This window comes from Eumetopias jubatus, unplaced genomic scaffold (genome assembly GCF_037043125.1).
Source record: "Eumetopias jubatus isolate StellerSeaLion01/CBP00866 unplaced genomic scaffold, mEumJub1_p1.0 scaffold_3, whole genome shotgun sequence".
Taxonomy (NCBI): Eukaryota; Metazoa; Chordata; class Mammalia; order Carnivora; family Otariidae; genus Eumetopias; species Eumetopias jubatus.
In genome coordinates, this window is record NW_028274809.1 from 164,644,130 (window position 1) to 164,663,262 (window position 19,133).

The 19,133-nt window shown below is 41.6% G+C and overlaps 1 protein-coding gene across 2 annotated transcripts in view; it reads left to right on the plus strand.

Annotated features, from left to right (window-relative positions):
• Positions 1-557: 557 nt before the first annotated feature.
• SLAIN1 (SLAIN family member 1) overlaps positions 558-19,133 on the plus strand; it is a 59,630-nt gene continuing 41,054 nt past the window's right edge. For both annotated transcript variants that reach the window (XM_088021880.1, XM_028106112.1), the window contains exons 1-2: positions 558-1,353; positions 14,079-14,218. In XM_088021880.1, the coding sequence (XP_087878006.1) occupies positions 755-1,353; positions 14,079-14,218 (739 nt within the window). In that variant the 5' untranslated portion in view covers positions 558-754. The remainder of the gene's footprint in view (positions 1,354-14,078; positions 14,219-19,133) is intronic.

Here is a 19,133-nt window from a genome sequence, read left to right on the forward strand (position 1 = left end):
CATTTTGTTTCTGTATTACCAATTAGTGGATTAATAGTATTGTCTCAAAGTCTTTCAGTTCCACGTTTTCACTTTTCATCCCTTACGATAACGTCCCCTGGCCCTCTGGTTCTTTATAGGTTTCATTAGCCAGTGGTTAGTGGCTAAGGTCATTGAGCACAAGTGCTCTCGGACCCTAGCAAACCAGCGGGCGCCGGGTGCTCTCCTCTAGGGCAGACACCTGAGGCCGCTTTTGGGGAACCCCGGCTGAGAGATCCGCACAGTTGGCTTCTCTCCACAGCTGCGGAAGGGCCTGTGGCGGGAAAGCTCAGGCCAAGTCTAATCAGGCACCTAGGGCTAGGTGGCGGGGGCGGGGGGGCCCCCAGGACCCCCGGCCCCGCAGCCTGCCCCGCCCTCGCGAGCGCCTCTTCCCCCCCTCCGCAGGTCCTCCACCGGCCCCGCCCACCCGGCGTTCGCGCCCCGCCCCGCCCCGAGGCCGCGGCTAAAACCCGGAGCCGCCGCGGCGCCCAGGGGACTGGAGGGACGCTCTGAGCATGTGCAGAGCTGTTTGGCGGCGGCTGCCTCGGCCGGAGGCTGGGCCCCGGTGCTGATGCGAACAGCCGGCTCGGCCTCTGCACCAGCGTGGTCGGCGCCCCGGGCCCGGGTGGCAGGGAAGGAGCCGTAGCCTCCCCGCGGCCGGAGGAGCAGGCGCGGCGACGCGCACTCTCTGCCTCCGCTCCCGCCCCCGGCTGCCGCGGCGCCTTCGGGGCCCACGATGATGGCGGAGCAGGTGAAATGCGCCTCGGCAGGGGGCGGCTCCGGAGCGGGCTCCGGGCCGGTGGTGAACGCGGAGCTGGAGGTGAAGAAGCTGCAGGAGCTAGTGCGCAAGCTGGAGAAGCAGAACGAGCAGCTGCGGAGCCGGGCGGCTAGCGCGGCCGCCGCCCCGCACCTGCTGCTGCTGCCGCCGCCGCCGCCCGCCGCGCCGCCCCCCGCCGGGGCCTGCAGCCCGTTGGGTCCGCGGAGCCCCCCGGCCGCCGCCGCCTCGGGGGGCCTGGGGCTCGGGCTGGCGTTGGGCACCGGGGGCGGCGGCAGCGGCGGCTCCAGCCCCGCGTTCTCGGGGACCTACTGCCTGCCCAGCTCGGCGCCCTCCCTGCTCTGCAGCCTGGCGCAGCCCCCCGAGGCGCCTTTCGTCTACTTCAAGCCGGCGGCGGGCTTCTTCGGCGCGGGCGGCGGCGGGCCGGAGCCGGGGGGCGCGGGGACGCCGCCGGGGGGAGCCGCCGCGCCGCCCTCGCCGCCCCCCACGCTGCTGGACGAGGTGGAGCCGCTGGACCTGGAGAGCGTAGCCGCCTGGCGGGACGAGGACGACTACACCTGGTATTGCCGAGCTCCGCTCTCTCCCCCGGGACCCCGGCCTCGGAGGCCCGGGGACGGCGGGGAGGGCGTGGGCAGGGAGGGAGAGGGGGACCTCGCCATTGCCCCCGGACGTGGTGGCCTGGCAGGTGCCCAACTCGACGAGGAGCGGGGGCTTTTCGCGAGGGCGGAAACCTGTTTCTCATAGCTCAGGCTGAGCCAGCTGGGGATGAATTGGTCCCCTCCATCTCCCTATCTTCTGCTCTCGGCTGATGATTCGGTCCCAGGCTCCCTGTTAGCATTAAGTGAAAAATCCGTGCCGTCTTTTTGTTACTCAGCCCTGCTTTTTCTCCCGTCATTTTTGGGAGTAGCGGGGGTTGGGTAGGGGTTGGCCTCAGTCTGCGACCGTTCCCGGTCCTTCCTCCCAAACGAACGCTGGACAGGATTTGCGTGTTGTCTCCTCCCGTGGCATCCCAAGCCTCCTAGGGATGGATCTCTCCCCAGAGATTCGTGCTTGCAGTTTGAGTTGTGTAGTCGCATGTCCTCATTCGCCGCATTTTCGTTGATAGCTTCTCATTTCAAAGACAGACTTGCTTTTTTTGAAATCTGCTGCCCTCACTGGCTTTACTTGTCAGTAATGGTGTCAAAAATGAGGGCTTTTTCAGGGAGTGGAGTGGGCAACTTGAGAGCACTGTTACTTAGAAACCAAGGATCTTTCTTTAATTTTTAAAATCGAACCGTTGATTGAAGAAGAAAAGTGAGATTCAAGAAGCTTTATTATTATTATAGAAACTGTAAGTTGGTTATCAGAAAACTTGTAGCTGGCAGCATCTTTTCATTTGAAATCTGGCTAGCTCTTTTTGCTTTCCATCCATGAGCAGCTTTGGTGGGGATGTCTAATTCCCTTATTTTTCATGCTGTTTTCTCATGGAGCAAGTCCTTTCATAACTGACTTCTTTTGGTTGGTTCGTTTGCTTTCCTCCATCAGGAGAGGTAGTGGGACATGGTAAGATGAGTAGAAGCCTCAGAGAAGGTCAAACTTAAATTCCTGCAGGGAAAATGAACAGCATTCACCTTTCCATACCTGCGGCCCCATGAAGAACAGTTGTTGTTCTTTTTATCTTGGGTCCTTCTACTTAGGACCCTTCCTGTTTTTGCAAGCTGGGTTTTCCTCACTTTCTCTGTGGTCCTGTTGCATGATCGCACAGGGGGGAATGGGAGACGGAGAACCTTACTGGCTTTCTGTTGAGACCTGTGGTGTTCCCTTATACTCTTAGTGGGAACTCCGACTGTAAGGTACGTTAATTGGGTTGATTCAGAGCATCAAAATGTTAGGGCGCTACAAGAAAGCATACTCCTCCTCTTTAGTACTCCACCTGTGGGCAACTGTGCTGGTAGCTCGGGTTGTAACAAAGATCAGAACAACTCACCACTTTGGGGAGCTTTAAGCGTTTCTTCAGAAATGACACCTTTGTTTTTGTGAAGCCCAGGCTGTGTTATAAGCTGAGTTTCAACCTGAACATGGTACTAGAAAATGCTCTCAGGTCATTCTTAGGTTATAAAAACTATAAGCCCTTATGCTACTTTCAAATTATGTTACCTTGATTTAGTGCCCACTTAGCCTTTTCTGGAGATACACGTCTGTATTTTTGATGGGCATCAATCCTGTGCATTAAAAATGTTAGCATTTTTAAACATATACTTCCTATTTTGTAAGTGTATTCAGTTGGGGTAGTGTGTACATAGCTCATATAATTGTAATATTTTCTTGCATTGAATGGACTTCTACCTATTTAGTTTTCATCCAGCTACTGCTAGAATTTTGATATGTAGGCTTTTTGTAGTTTATTTTTTGTCAAAATAGTATTGGAATAACTTTGGGGAAAAAAATGACCTGCTTAGTGGGATTACTCTTAGCACTTCAGGTGGTTTGAAGTGAATGTAAAGTATAGCATGTTCTACTAATTTAACTCATCAGATATTTAGGGAAGTACATAAATCAGTGCCTTGACATTTTACAGATGTTCCCACAGACAAGGGGCACACTGTTTTGTGGCCTTTCTCAAAACAAATTTAGGATTAGAATCCCATGTGGAAAATGGAGGGATCATTACTCTTAGGTGGGATGTAATTTAAAAAAAATTAAGGTCATCTGATTTACAGAAAACTTTCCTGGCATCTTATACATTAAAATATTTTTGTATTGCAGTATTTTGGCTTATTGAACAAATAACAGGTCTAATTCTCAAAGTTTAACCCACTTGTTAATGCTTGCAGAGCTCTCTGATGTTCCTTCATCGCTGCAAACTATGTCCCTGTGCTGTAGTCTCACAAATAGGGTGTTTTTCATTTGGATTGCCTAGTAGGTTTGCAGGGAGGCAACTTATTTTAATTTCCCCTGTTAAGAAACAACTGTAGTGTTGTACCTGATTATTTTAAAAATACTTAAAAATAGTTTTACATTTTCACTGTGGAAGAAAAAAACCCACAGATGTGAGTATGAAGTCACAGGAGTCTTCCCTCTTGTCCTCAATCCACTACCATGATTCAGAGTTTAACCGTTAACATTCTGTAGATCATTCAAGATAAAAACATAATTATTCAAATCATTATGCAAATATATACACATCAGTTTTTTTACTTACCTTTTACTGAACATATCTTGGACATCTTTGTCTCCCTGTAAAGTTGCATCATTGTTAAACTAACCGTGTTTATTAAGGAATAGCTTACTGTCAACTGTCTCCCCTATAATTTTTCATGCATTTTAATCATGATTTCATCCTAATGGGTTAAACAAAATTGATATTTAGAATAGTACTTCCTGCTAAGATGTCTTGTCTTCAGGAAAGAAAGTTCACAAATGTAGATTAATATTTGAACATTTTAGAAGTTCTTTCATGTAAGTCCCATTTTTTTTCTAATAAAACCTTGGACTGTAACTCTTCACCTTTTATTAACAACCTGGCAACTCTTGGCTCAAGAATTATGTGTAGAAGGAAAACAGTGAATTGTAGAATCAGTATTTGCTCGATGACAGTTCATTAGTTAATGAACGGTCAATCAGGTCTCTTGGGTCTTTTTTCCAAACAATTATTTAATCTATAAGTATCTTCTGTTTACAAAAAAACAAAACTTTGTGAGGATAGCGTGTTCTGCTTTTCATTTTGATGAAAATCTTTGAAACAAAACAGTGTCTCATTTCTTCACATATTTCAGTTGAATTTAAATTGATTTTTCTTTAACCTTAGTACAGGGCTGCTAGAAGTAAATGTCTCAGGAAATTAGATTGTGGTTCCAGGACCTTAATTTTTTTTTTTAAAGATTTATTTTAAAAAGAGTGAGTGTGCATGAACAGGGAGAGGGGCAGAGGGAGAATCTCAAGCAGAGTCCCCACTGAGCATGGAGCCCCATGCAGGGCTTGATCCCACAACCCTGAGGTCATAACCTGAGCCAAAATCATAACTGACTGAGCCACCCAGGTGCCCCTTAGAGCCTTAATTCTTAAGTCCAATTTGTTATAATCCCATAATAAACTTCACATCCTGTCATGGATTTTTCAGTGACCGCTACTAATTTGACAGCCTTAGCTCTCCAGAGGACCATAGGCTAGAAAGTAAAGGGGTCAGTCTCTGAATATCAGGAGCAAATAAGCTCCAAGGATTGCAGTTTTGATGCATACCTGGGGGCATGTGACTGGATGATTTGCCAGTGTGTATGGAAGGACGTTTTCCAGATCACTGTCCCAGTGTCACTAGGCTGAGAAGCACCAGGGTATCAGGAAAAGAAAGCAGATTGGTGTGAAGTGGCAAGAGGAGCAGGAAGTTGTTAACTGCATACTAGACCTTTCCATGACCTGTTTCATTTCCCCTATTTCACGATTGAGGGACTGAAGCTCCGAGGTGAAATGACTTAAAAAAGCTCCTCTAGTTATTTATTGAAAGGTTAAAACCACAGTTCAGATTGTTTATCCAGATTTGGAAGTGTTTACACCACTGATATTTTTCCCGAGCTTGGTTATGACCATTAATGTGTCATAAAGTCAGTTTAGTGGATTGACCTGCATTTCTTTTTTAAAAAATGAAGAGCAGTAGAATATAAAATCAGAATGCATTATATCTTGCAATACAAATTTGTCTTCATTAAACTTATTTCAGTTTTGCATGTGTGTGCCCTGAGTTAAATAGTAAATGTATTTGTGCATTATGGTCACAGTTAGGAAAACTCCATTTGGAAGCAAAATGGTCTTGAGGAAAGCAAGTGGAAAAGCCCAGCTCTCTGAAGATAGGGTAGCACTGGGGAAAGTCAGGTCTTGCACACCTCAATCAGGAAGACAAGTCTATATTCAGAAAATGTCAAGATAATAATATGCTAGCTAACACAAAATACAGTCCTTTAGGGCCTTTATTTTAGTGGGGTGGCAATTAGAAGAATATTGAAACTTACGTAAAAGGGATGTGGCAGAGATTTTGAACTTGCCCAATGGGAAAGGACAGGAGAAGAGTTCATAATTATATAAGGGGAAAAGGGTGCAATGTACAAATTAAGGAAAATTTAATGAATGAGATATTCATCTTTCGAGTGTAACACCAAGACCCCGGACAGCTGGTTAAAATCCTTGCCAATTCCATCAAAGCTGCTGAACACCTTGTACTATACATATGGCACAGTTAAATTAGACCACCTGAACTGTTCTTTTTCCATAATTGATTTTCAGTGAAAAGACCAGAGGGTGCTTCACTTTGTGACAGTGCTAATTGAAAACCGCAGTGTATTCTAGAGGCAAATGGAGTTGAGTGAAGTATGTGCTGAGGTCTTCGAAACCTTGCAGTGAGACACCGGAACAGAATCCAGCCCTAACTGTTGAGGGATGGGGAGAGAGTCTGCTGTAGGACCATTGCATAACTCCAGTTTGGACTTCATGTGTCCTTTTAATAGCTTAGTGGTGGTAGGTTTGCTTTGCAGTGGCTGACCGATGTGACCCTAGCAGGTGCTAGTGAATCACACACTTTAGTTCAACTGAAGATTGATTGATTGTGCTTATCAGTGCTGGTGTTTTAGCTTTCCTTAAAATAGATCTTGTGATGATTGAAGGCTCTTAAATCACATGTCTGAAAATTGCCACATATTCCTTCTCAGTGATAGGTATGTAAAACATATATGTATATATTTTGTCGTATTACTTGTTTTTGTGTTATCAGAAGGATGACTTTAGAACCAAACATTTACTTGAGAATAATGGATTTTTTTTTTCTAGGTAGTTGTAATACTTCCTTTGAAGCACTCAGGTTATTATTATTATGGCGGGCTTTGTGTTATTCCTGTCCTCCCAGTGTTAACACGTGTTTTAAGTGAGGGCATCCAGAATGTGAAATGTATGGAAAAGAAGAGATTCTATGAGAAAGCTAATCGTTTCTAGTCCTGTGCCTTTGGAAGTTCTTGAAGCAAAGTTAAAGAAAATTAGAGTGTGACATTTTAAAAGATAGCTTTTCTAATATTTGAAGAATTCTCAAGTTGTAGATGGTTTTTCTTATATCTTGTCAGATTCTAATATAGTTTCATTGGTGGAACTATAGAAGTTGAAAGAGCAGTTTGTAAGTCAGTAGGAGGTATGTTGTATTAATGATGGCAAAATAGGATCTTGTAATGACAACAAACAAGGTGATTTTTTTATGACTTTTTGGAAGATTGGAACCATTTAGGAGAAATCCAAGTTTTACCTTGCTTATCTAATTTTGAGGTTATGTCATACTCAAGGAGTTTGTAGCTACATGATCGCCATCTGCCTTTTTCTTCTTTCTTTAGGTCCAGCTCTAGGCCTACCTATAGAAATAGGAGGCTCAAAGCTATCCTGGGTACGTTCGGAGACTGACTCTGAAAATGATCCCTTGTCTTAATACCATGCTTTGCACGGTGCTTCTAAAGTTTTATCAAAGTGATGTAATAAATAGAATGTAAATAGCAAGGCTTTTTACAGAAAGCAGCAGTCCTCTGTCATTCCTACCTTTGAGTCCTCCACTTAGGCATCATTTGATACTCATATAGTTGTTTCTTTTGCTCTTTATTTCTGAACCGTCATTTGTACTATATATTTGTACTATATGATCTTAGACATCTGTAGACTTGTTTTGGAAGGTGAAGACTAAGCCCTCTTCTCCTCACCCCCAAACCTTCTTTCCCTTCTCATAATGGTTTTCATAATTTTTGTGTTAAATCCTATGTAATGCCTGTATTATTATAATAGTTATTAACGAACGCTGTTAATTGTATGTTACATTTGTCCTGTAATCCCTTTGTTCCTCCAAGAGTTAGCAATGGCCTCTCTTTTCCCCCTTCAATTTCTTTAATCCCTATTACTAATTACTTTTTCAAATACTCTGCTGGAGCAATAAATTCCTTGATAAGGTCATCCATATTTGACAGTCTCTTAAATCTGTTATTAAAAATTTATTTTGTAATGCCATCCCTGCTGGAACTCTTAAGCCCATTGCTCCAGTCTTTACTGTTCGCTTCTTAGGCTGCATGCACGGTGCTGTGTTAATGGGAATTTCTTAGGTTTCTTGCTTATGTGGGACCTCCCATTTCTAAGATTCTTTGTCTTCATATTTCGATTATTCTAGTAGGGTGGGGCACAGCCTCCAATAGTTTTCTGAGAAAGGGCATATATATGAGAAGTACAGTGTGAAATCCTGCTTATTTAAAAATGTCTGTATTCTATCCTCATGAAAGATTCCTAGTGGGGCTGGGTATAAAAAGCCTAAGTCACTTTCTCTTATGTTTGAAGGCATTGTTCCATTTTGTTCTAATTTTTATCATGTTTTAGATATTGAAGTGCACTGTAATTTGGATACCTAATCTTTCTTGACTTCTTTTTTAGCCTCCTTTATCCCTGGTTTTCTAAAATGCCTTGTTGTACCTTGGTATGGGCCTCTCTATTTGTTGTACTGGACATTTTTCGGTGTTCTCACTTTAGAACTCAGTGGCCTGCCTTCAATTCTCAAAATTTTCTGCTCTTTTTGTTTAAATAACCTTCTCTCCGTGTGTGTGTGTGTTTTAGAACTTGTAATAATCAGATGTAGGCCCAACTAGTGCAATCATTTTAATTTTTTTATTTGTCTTTCATTGTAAATCTGTGTCTTTGTTTTGCATCTGGGAGACTTTTTTAACTTGATCTTTCAAACTCACTTTTGAATTTTTTGTTTCTGCTAAAATAGTTTCATTTTCCAAAAATGAAGAAACTGTTTCTTTTTCTTTCAAAGATTTTATTTATTTATTTGACAGAGAGAGAGACAGCGAGAGAGGGAACACAAGCAGGGGGAATGGGAGAGGGAGAAGCAGGCTTCCCGCTGAGCAGGGAGCCCAATGTGGGGCTCGATCCCAGGACTCTGGGATCATGACCTGAGCCGAAGGCAGACACCCAACGACTGAGCCACCCAGGCGCCCCGGGCCTAGGGTTTTAACCAGCCAACATGTAGATGTTCATTTCATCTCTCTGGTTCAGTAAAGTACTTGATCCCTCCTTCGGCTAAATTTGGTGTGCCTGAAGTCAGTGCCTCTGGGCCAGCCTCTGGCTGGTCTTAGGTTGTGACGTTCTCAGTGGTGGGAGTGAGCACTGCTTTTTGAATATGCCACGAGTGTGTGGTGTCAAATGAAAGAATTAAATGACATAGGCCCTACGGGATAAAGGTAATCTTCTTATAGAGTTCCCCTATAAGCAAAAGCACCCCACAAGAAACTACCAGAAAAAAATCCCGACTGGTGGGAGTACCTAAAATCCTGAGGCAACCTGGTTGGTGGAAGCTAATAGAAGATATGAGCAGTTCTTCTTACGATGCTAGAGGTAATGAGCAGAACAGTGCTTCACCCCATAGTTTCAGGAGGCAGTGAGAGGGATTTGAGAACAAGCAGAGACTCAGGCAGTGATGTGAATTTGTGTGTGTATCAGACAGTGGGGATAACTTATTAAAGAAGTCTAAAGTCCATTCTCTCCCTCTCTAAAAAAAGGAAGCTAAGTAAAAAATAAAAAAGGGGCACCTGGGGGCTCAGTCAGTTAAGCAGCCGACTCAATTTTGGCTCAGGTCATGATCTCAGGATTGTGAGATCAAGCCCTGTGTTGGGCTCCACGCTGGGTGTGGAGCCTGCTTAAGATTCTCTCTCTCTCTCTGCCTCTCCCTGCCATCTCTGTCTCTCCCCTCACCTCTAAGACAAATAAAATAAATAAAATCAGTAAATTTCCACGGTTGACTGATTTAGTGGCTCCTTTATGTCAGGGCTGGGGCACCTGCTTGTTTGTTTCACCTGAATCCATCTGATTCACCTGGAATGGCTACTCCAGTCTCAAGGACGTTGAAGGACAGAAGACAGTTCCTGTCTCGTGAAATTTTTTTTTAAAGCTTTATTGAGGTATAAGTGAAGTATAAGCTGCGTATATTAAAATGTACTATTTGCTAGGTTTTGACATATACACACACCCATAAAACCATCACTAGAGTCAAGAGAGTGAACATATCTTAATGCTCCAAGTTTCTTTGTGGCCCTTTGTATTCCTTCTCTCCTGCTCCTGCCTACTGCTCATCAAGGCGCCCAGCCACTGGTCTGCTTTCTGTCAGTCTAGATTAGTTTGCATTTTCCTATACTTTCATATCTATGAAATTATATAGTATGTACCATTTTTCATTTGTTTTTGGTCTGGCTTCTTACAATCAAGATAATTTGAAATTCTGTGTTACATGAATCAATAATTCATACCTTTTTATTGTGAGAACTATTAGACTGTATGGATGTAACAATGGTTTTTTTATCCATTCATCTTTTAATGAACATTTGGGCCGTTATCAAGTTTTGGCTGTTACAGATAAGCCTTTGTGCGGATGCATGCGTTCGTATCTTTTGGATAAATACTTAACTGCTGTTGAGAGGCTGGAACAGAGAGTAGGTGTATGTTAATGTCTTAGGAAGCTGCCAAAATCTTTCCCAAAGTGGTTAGGCTGTTTCATGCTTATGCCAGCACTGTATGAGAGTTTCAGTTGCACTCACCATACTGGCCATGGCCAAGTCTTTTTAATTTGAGCCATTCTGATAGGTGTGTAGTAGTACCTCATAGTGGTTCTACTTCGCATTTCCCTCATGACAAATGAGCATATTTTCTATGTGCTGTTTGCCGTTCAGATTTTCTTTGGTGAAATGTCTGTTCAAATCTTTTGTCCATTTTTAAAAATTGGGTTGCTTATTATTGAGTTTGCAGAGTTCTTATGTATATTCTACATACAAGTTTTTTTATCAGATATGTGATTTGCAAATATTTTTACCCAATCTGTGGTTTATCATTTATTCTATTAGTGTCTTTCAAGGAGGAAAGTTGTAATTTTCATTTTAGTGAAGTCCAATTGATAAAAATTTTTTTTCTTTTATGGATATTTTTCCATGTAAGAAATTCTGTCTAAGAAATAATTGCCAACCCAGGGACACAAGGACTTTGCCTATGGTTTCTTTTAAAAATTTTATAGTTTCAGGTTTGACATTTTTGTAAATCTGTTTTGAGTTAACTTTAGATGTTGTGTGAAGTATGGCTCAAATTTTATTTTTTGTATATAGACTTCCATGTGTTTCAGCATGATTTGCTCAAAAGGCTATCTTTTCTTCATTGAATTGTCTTTATACTTTGTCAAGACTCAGTTTTCCATATGTGTACGGTTCTGGGCCATCTTGTTTCTGCATTGATCTGTCTGTCCTCACGTCCTACTAAACTGTCCTCTCCGCTGTAACTTTGTAATGTGTCCCACTCAGTGGTAGCTCTCCAACTTCATTGTTTTTTCAAGGTGGTTTTGACTATTCTAGGATCTTTGCATTCATTTCCATATGAATTTTAGAATCAGCTTTCACATTTCTTCAAGAAGCTTACTGAAGTTTTGGGGTTTAGTTAAATGGGTACATTGAAGGATAATCGACATCTTAACAATATTTAGTCTTCTGATCCGTGAACATGGTCTGTCTTTGCATTTATATCTTTAATTTCTCTCAGAACGTTTTGTAGTTTTTAGTGTATAGAGCTTGATATCCTTTATCAGATTTATCCTTTATGGTTTTTGTGTAAATGAGAAGTGAAATTTCAAAAATACTGATTGTGGCTAGTATAGAAATGCACTTAACTCTTGTATGTTGATCTGGTATGCTACAGTCTTTTTCCTAAACTCCCTCATTAGTTTGAGTCTCTTTTTTGTAGGTTCCTCAGATTTTTTACATAGATAATCGTGTGATCTGTGAATAAACATAGACTATTTACTTCCAGTCTAAATGTTTTTATTTATTGCGTGATTGCACTAGCTAGAACCTCTAGTCCTGTTTTGTTCCTGATGTTAGGGGAAGCGCATTCAGTCTTTCACTATTAAGAATGCTGTTTTTGTAGATGCCTTTAATCAGATCAAATGTGTTTCCTTCTTAATTTGCTGAGAGTTTTTATCAGGGATGGATGTCAGATGCTTTGTTGTTGTTGAGATTATCATATGCCTTTTCTGTGGTAAGCTACACTGAATGTTAAGCCGACCTTTCATTCCTGGGATAAACCCCACTTCGTAATGATGAAGTATCCCTTTTATATATGGTTGGACTCAATTTGCTAAAATATCCAGATTTTTGCTTCTGTGTTTATGAGGAATATTGGTCTTCAATTTCTTTTCTCAGTGATGTTTGGTAGAATTCAGCAGTGAAACCTTCTGGGCCTAGGCTTTTCGTTGTGGGTATTTTACTTTTACATCCTTTTACTTTTCGCCTGTGTGCTTATATTTAAAGTGCATATGTTGTAGGCAGCATATACTTAGGTCTTTTGTGACTACTTTAAAAATGAGGAGAAACTTGCCCATCAGAATATTTCCCGTTAGTTTTTAGTGGCCAGAATTGTGTCCAGGGCTGTGCCTGAGCCAGTGATGGGGCAAACAGGGATGCTGGAATGACTCAGATCGGCTTAGCCCAGTGCGCCCGTCTCCGGGTGAGGTCTCCAAGGCCGCGGTGTCAGCATCACCTGGAAACTTGTGAGACATTCACGTTCTCGGACCACATTCCAAACCTTCTGAATCAGGTAGATTAGACCTGCCTGCAGTCGAGTGTTAGCAATTTGTGTTTTAACAAGCCCACTAAGAGATTTCGATGCACCAAAGATTGAGAACAGCTGACTTAGACTAGCCTTTACTTGGGGAACCGGAGTGAGGTACCCAGCACTGGGCTCTTCAGGGGTCTTTTAGCAAGGGAGGGTGGAAAGGTTGGATTTACATAGGTAGGTATTAATCTGGTCAGAGTAGACTGAGGTGGGCCCAGGAGTAATCCATATACTCTTGATGAAGGGAGGCCCATGGCCCACCCAGGGAAGAATGAGATATTAGGATTACTCCTGAATCGATTAAACGACATTTTAGAATCTGCACCTGTAACAGGAGTTAGCAAACTGTGTCTTAGGGGCAAGTTGGCCCTGCTGCATGGTGTGTATGGCTGGTCAGCGAGATTTTTACATTTTTAAATGACTGAAAAAAAAAAAACCAAAAGAATACTAATTCATGACATTGAAAATTATGGGAAATTCACGTTTCAGTGTCTGTAAATAGTTCATAGGAACACAGCCTACTTATTCACATTACATGTCATCTGTGATGCTTTGGGGCTGTCATATGGAATTGAGTGGTTGTGACAGAGACGATGTGTCCCACAAAGCCTAAATATTGACTAGCTGCCCCTTTATAGAAAAAGTTTGCCAACCTCTGATCTGTAAGAAGAATTTACTGAAGAATAGTACCATTCCTCAACCATCTTGGATAGCTGAGAAATTATCTTGACAGGTGGGGGCTCCTGACTGTAAGGGTATGAGAGTGAATAATGAAGTATGATATTTCAAGAATATGTACTCATTAGAATTCTGGTAACTTTGTTTAAAGGAGTGTTACTTTAATGCAATTTGTAATTACAATACAGCTTTGTAAATAAAGTTAATTACTAGAAGCAGGGATTATAATTTTTTCTCTTCCTTTTTTTAGTCAACTGAAAAGATTAACTTTTTTTGTATAACCCTGTGACTGAAAATATTCTGTAGTTTACCTTAGTACCATATGTCAGAGAGAAAATCTTTAACTTAAAGTGCCTCATGGTGGTTATTTTGAATTCTACCCATTACTATGTAATAGTATAGGTGCTGGAAAGCAATTTTTTCCTAAAACCTAGCTTTGGAAGCTATTTGGCTTTTGTGAGAAAGAAGCACATACCAAGTTTAGTACAGATTTGAGATGGGGGGTATCTGATTATTTAAGGGTTGAGAGAATCAATAGCCTTTCACTTACTTATAGACTTTTTTTTTTAAAGCACATAAAATGGGCCTTGTTTGCTATGCCATGTTTACATAAATTAGCCCAGTTAATGTAGCGTTCTGCTACCAAAGAGATGAAAGCGTTCATTTGTACAAGCACAAGTGAGGTAGTCAGATCATCACGGTGCCTGTTCAAGGCTAGTTCAATAACAAAAGCCTCCGATCTCGGACTCTGAGACCTAGGTTCTCATAGTTTTGTGAAGTCCTCCTTCCCACCAAGCTACAGAAAGCATCACATTTTATTTGGGGGTATTTGCCTGTTAAAAAATAATTTTGGTATTTGAAGTAATCCAATGTGAGTTTTGTTTCCATAGAAACTGTGAAATACATGTTGTTTTCCCTAGAAGGGAGGTCATCTCTATATACCTATATAATACCTATAATGTAGATTTCTTTTTTTAAGGTTATACGTTGGCTCTTCAAAGACATTCACATCATCAGAGAAATCCCTGAGCCCTTTGCAGTGGTGTAGACACGTCCTAGATAACCCGACTCCAGAGATGGAAGCAGCAAGGCGTTCCCTGTGCTTTAGACTGGAGCAAGGTAATCTCGAACCTGTACATTTACGTTCTGAAACTCTTGCCACTGTCAGCTCTGTTTTTGTTGCTGGTTTTGGAATTGACACTTAAATGGAAAAGCCTTACCCAAAGGGGCAGCTGTTGCATGCGATTTGCTTCACACTCATTCCCCATCAGGGTTTTTCAAGGTAGAATATAGTTTCATGCTTGTGTATAGCCACATTTTTAGCTTGTTTCAGTTTGTATTGAAAGGTTGGAATACATATTATTTTTGTTTTTTTTTCCTTTCTGTTTGCAGATATACCAATAAGTAAAATGGTTCAGCCTTAAATTCTCTGGGGACAGTAACAGGTGGTGTGGCTGAAATCCAGGATAGAAAACGAGTTTCAGGGGGACCTGAGTACTGACCTTTTTGAGTTCCATAAATATTTAATTGGTTGTATAACTGGAAATCCTAACCTTTATAAACTGGGAAATAATCTTCATATTGTATATAACATTAATTTATGGGGCCCAACATAAGTTTAAGGCAAAAAAAAAAAAAATTAGGACTGTTTTGGAAGTAAAAACAGCCAAAGGCATTAGCGGTCCTTTGTCCCTTGCCATTTTGTATTTAATTAAGGCTGTGATCACTTAGGCTTTTGCTCATCTCTTAACCTCTCGGTATCTTTTCCATTATCTAGGAGCACTGTTTCCATTCCCTGGACTACCTGTATCCAAATCACACTTGAGCTTGGAAATGCAGATATCTGCCTTTTCCAGATTAAATAATCAGAGTCACTGGGAGTGGGGCTGAGGGTATCTGCACTCACAAGTTCACCAGTGTGATTGTGACATACAGTGAAGTTTGAGAACACTACCTGTGAGGCTCTTCAGGGATAATGATGGGTATCAAAATCGGGACATGAGACAGTATAATAGGTAACATTTCTTGCGCTCTGAATTCTGTGACCGTCAGTACATTCGGTTCTTGACATCCTCCATTTTATTCAGTCTAACCACACTCCTGTGAGTTAGGTACGCACTCACTTTTAAGGAAGAAACAGGTGAAGTTGAGAGGTCAGATGATTATTGGGGCTAGAGCGATACCCCAGGGGCAGAGCCAGAAGCTGGGTCTCCCTGACCCTAAAGACTATCCTTCATCAGTGTTCTGTGCTGCTTTTTTGGCACAGTCATAAGTAAATATCAGCAGGAATTTGTTTTAAATATTTGGGAAACGTCAAAATAAAAGGCACATTTTATTAACATTTTAACTAAAACTAAGTGTTTGAGTAAGAAGTTGAAGGGTAGAGTAGGAACTAAGGAGTAGTATTAGGGTTAAAACTTCGGCTACAGATGCTTATCTAAGAGAGGAGCCATGAGATCAGACTCCAGCCTTGATTCTGTTCCCATTTACCTGACCGACTCTAAGCAAACCATTAAATCCCTCTGGACTTTTTTAAGGGTTGTGTAGACTGTCTCTAAGGTTCCTTTTTCAAACATCTCTTGATTCAAGGACTCTTTCTGTGCACATTTTTTTTTAAAGATTTTATTTATTTGACAGAGACACAGCAAGAGAGGGAACACAAGTAGGGGGAGTGGGAGAGGGAGAAGCAGGCTTCCCGCCGAGCAGGGAGCCCGATGCGTGGGACTCGATCCCAGGACCCTGGGATCACGACCTGAGCCGAAGGCAGACGCTTAACCGACTGAGACACCCAGGCACCCCTCTGCACATTTTTATGTATGAATTTGGCTCAGTTTCATTTCAAATGAAATTCAGAACTAGAATCCTTTAGTTCAGGGGTCAACAATTTTTTTCTGAAAGGGACCTGATAGCAAGGATTTTAGGCTTTGCAGGCCACACATTGTCTACCATCAGTAAAAAGCAGCCATAGATGCAAACATTAACAAACAAGGCTGTGTTCCAATAAACCTTTAGCTGTGGACACTGAGATTTGAATTCTCATGATTTTTTTTTTTCCATGTGTCACAAAATATATTCTTTTGGTTTTTCTGTTTTTTAACCATTAAAAAAAAAAACATAAAAACCATTCTTAGCTGGTAGGTATTACAGAGCTGGGGGTAGGTTGGATTGGGGCCTCCCCCACCTTAGTTTGTAACCCCTGCTTCATTTGCACACGAGGCAGATTTACATACAAGGCTGATTTATAAAATAGAGGCTTTGTTGAATTTAATGTAATTAATCCTTATCGGTGGCTGCTTTTGAGATTTGAGACTAAGTGCCTGATTATCTAATTTTCCCTTCATTGACAAGGGCTAGAGCAGAATGGTGAGGTCCTAAGGACATGCATTGATGTGCTGTAGTTTTATTCATAATGTAATGGATTTCAATTTCATGTAAGAGTTTAAGCAGAGAACTAGCTTTTCAAAACCTGCCTTAGTGTTTTGCAAAATTTGTATCTAAATCTAAATCCTCTCTTGCTGTGAGACAAAATGCTTTTGTTCCAAAGATCTATAATTCCTTCATGAGATAATAAGTCACTGTCTACAATAGGTTGTTCTTTGGATGAAATTTTTTTTTGAAATTTAACTTCTATTTTATAAGGCAATTTGTCTATAGTTTAGAAAGTATTAATCTTACGGGTATTATAAGGAAAATAGCAGATACCTACCCCGTCTCTCATGTCCATTGGATTACCCAGATGTGGTTACTTAACAAAAGCTATTTGTTTTGGTTTTGCTGTTTATCTCATTAAATTCCTATGCCTATAAGGCTGTGGCTTAAGTTGTCAATTTCTTACTTTGGATGGTGAAGTTTTAATTCTTTTAACACTCTTTTCCCCTTACACTTTTTCCTCTGCACATCTTCCCATGTAGCTTTTTACCAATTTGGGGATACATTATTATTGATTACAATAGACATAATCGTATCTCAGCCATGCCATATTTTATTGTTATGTTTCTTTTTTTCATCCAACCTTTTGTTTTTCCTAGAGTTAATTGTGAAAAGACACTCGCTGTTTTGGTTTTTGTCATTAATTTACCCCCCGACTCTCCAGATGAACCGACTTCGGTACAGTTAGATGTACAGACCCACCAAGGGTTTTATTTCCCTTTGTTTTGTTAACTGTTCCTGCTGGTAGCTCCCTCAGATCCCCTGCCGCCCTCTGACCTTCTTTGCAGACCCACGCACAGTTGTCTTGGGGGGGCCTTCCCTCTGCCCTCATCCTGGGAATTCTCCTGTCTGCTCCTCAGTGTAGCCCTGCCTGTGTCCTGGATGCCAAGACTCCCTTTTCCTTATGTTCCCTCTCGGGGTGGAATTCATTCTCCTGGTGCCTTTTCTCAGGAGCAGGAGAGGAAAGAGGCTAAACTTTGAGAACCTCCTGCGTCTGAAAATGTCTTCATTATATCTTCAGTCTTGATTGTTCTTTGAGCTAGGTATAGAATTCTAGGTTGGAAACCATGTCCAACAGTATAGAAGACATTATTTCATTATATTTCAGCTTTGGGATTGCTATGGAAGTCCTGTACCATTCTCATTTCTGATTCCTGTGAGCTTTCTCTAAAATACCTCTTAGATAGAATCTCAGAATCTTTTCATTCCTAGTCCATGACATTTTCATTTTTTGTGCTGGTGGGTATTTTAACCAGGAAACTTGAGTTCTGCAAAACATCCTGCATTCTTTCTCTGTAAATCCCTCCTGCCTTCCAGTTTTCTCTATTCTTTCATTCTAGATAGTCCTTTTAGTCAGATGTTGAATCTCCTGGATTGATGTTCAGATTTTTTTTTAAAGATTTATTTATTTGAGAGACAGAGTATGTGTGTGTGCGTGTGAGAGAGAGAGAGATCACAAGCAGAGGGGGGTGTAGAGGGAGAAGCAGACTCCCCGCTGAGCAGGGAGCCCAAAGTGGGACTTGATCCCAGGACTCTGGGATCATGACCTGAGCCAAAGGCAGACACTTAATCAACTGAGCCACCCAGGTGCCCATGATGTTCAGATTTTTATATTCTGTCATGTTTTCTATCCATGATATTGATCCGTTTTCTTGGAGATTGTAAAAATTCCTCTCTGAAACTCCTCTGCTGCATGTCTATTGAGTACACTCTGTGTGCTAGGCACCTTGTAGGGAATGGGGACGCAGCAGTGACCAAACAGATGGCAAGTCCGTGCCATCACTGAGTCTACCTTCTTATACACAGACCCTCACTTAATCCTCCTGTGTTTGTAAGGTACCCGTATTTGTGTAAGGTATCTTAAATCCAGTAGCTTTTAATTTCGGTTTATTTAAGCAATAGAATAAAGCGGGAGAGGAGCAGCTGCTTGGGGAGGGGAGGGATTTGAGGGTCTCAGTATTTTCCTAAACAGTCGTTCTGTTTTTGCTTCACTGTAAAGCTCCCTGCCCTCAGTGGTAGGCTGTACATCCAGTTCTAGAACATTTCAGGTTCTTGTTGGTTTGTCCCCCATTGTGGGTCTTTGGAGCAGAGAATGTCAAAACCCAAGTCTGTTACCTGATGTTTATCCATTTTACATTTCTAAATGAAGTGACCGCCTCGGACTGATAGTGACTCCTTCCTGTTCCATCTTCCTTGCAGGTTTAGAAGACTGAGTTTAGCTGTCATTCTTGTGTGTGTTTTTACATTTAATTTTATTGTTTGTTTAAGTATAATCAACAGTGTCAGGCATACAATATAGTGATTCGACAATTCTGTACATTTCTCAGGGCTCATCAAGTTAAGTGTACTCGTAATTCCCTTTGTCTGTTTCACAACCCCTCCCTCCCATCTTCTGTTATTCACCAGTTCCCTGTTTAAGAGTCTTGCTCTGTCTCTTTTTTTCTTTATTCTTTTTTTTGTTTGTTTCTTAAATTCCACATGAGTGAAATCATATGGTATTTGTCTTTCTCTGACTGAGTTATTTCACTTAGCATTATACTCTCTGGCCCTTTTCCATGTTGCTGCAAATGGTAAGATTTAATTCTTTTATGGCTGAATAATATTC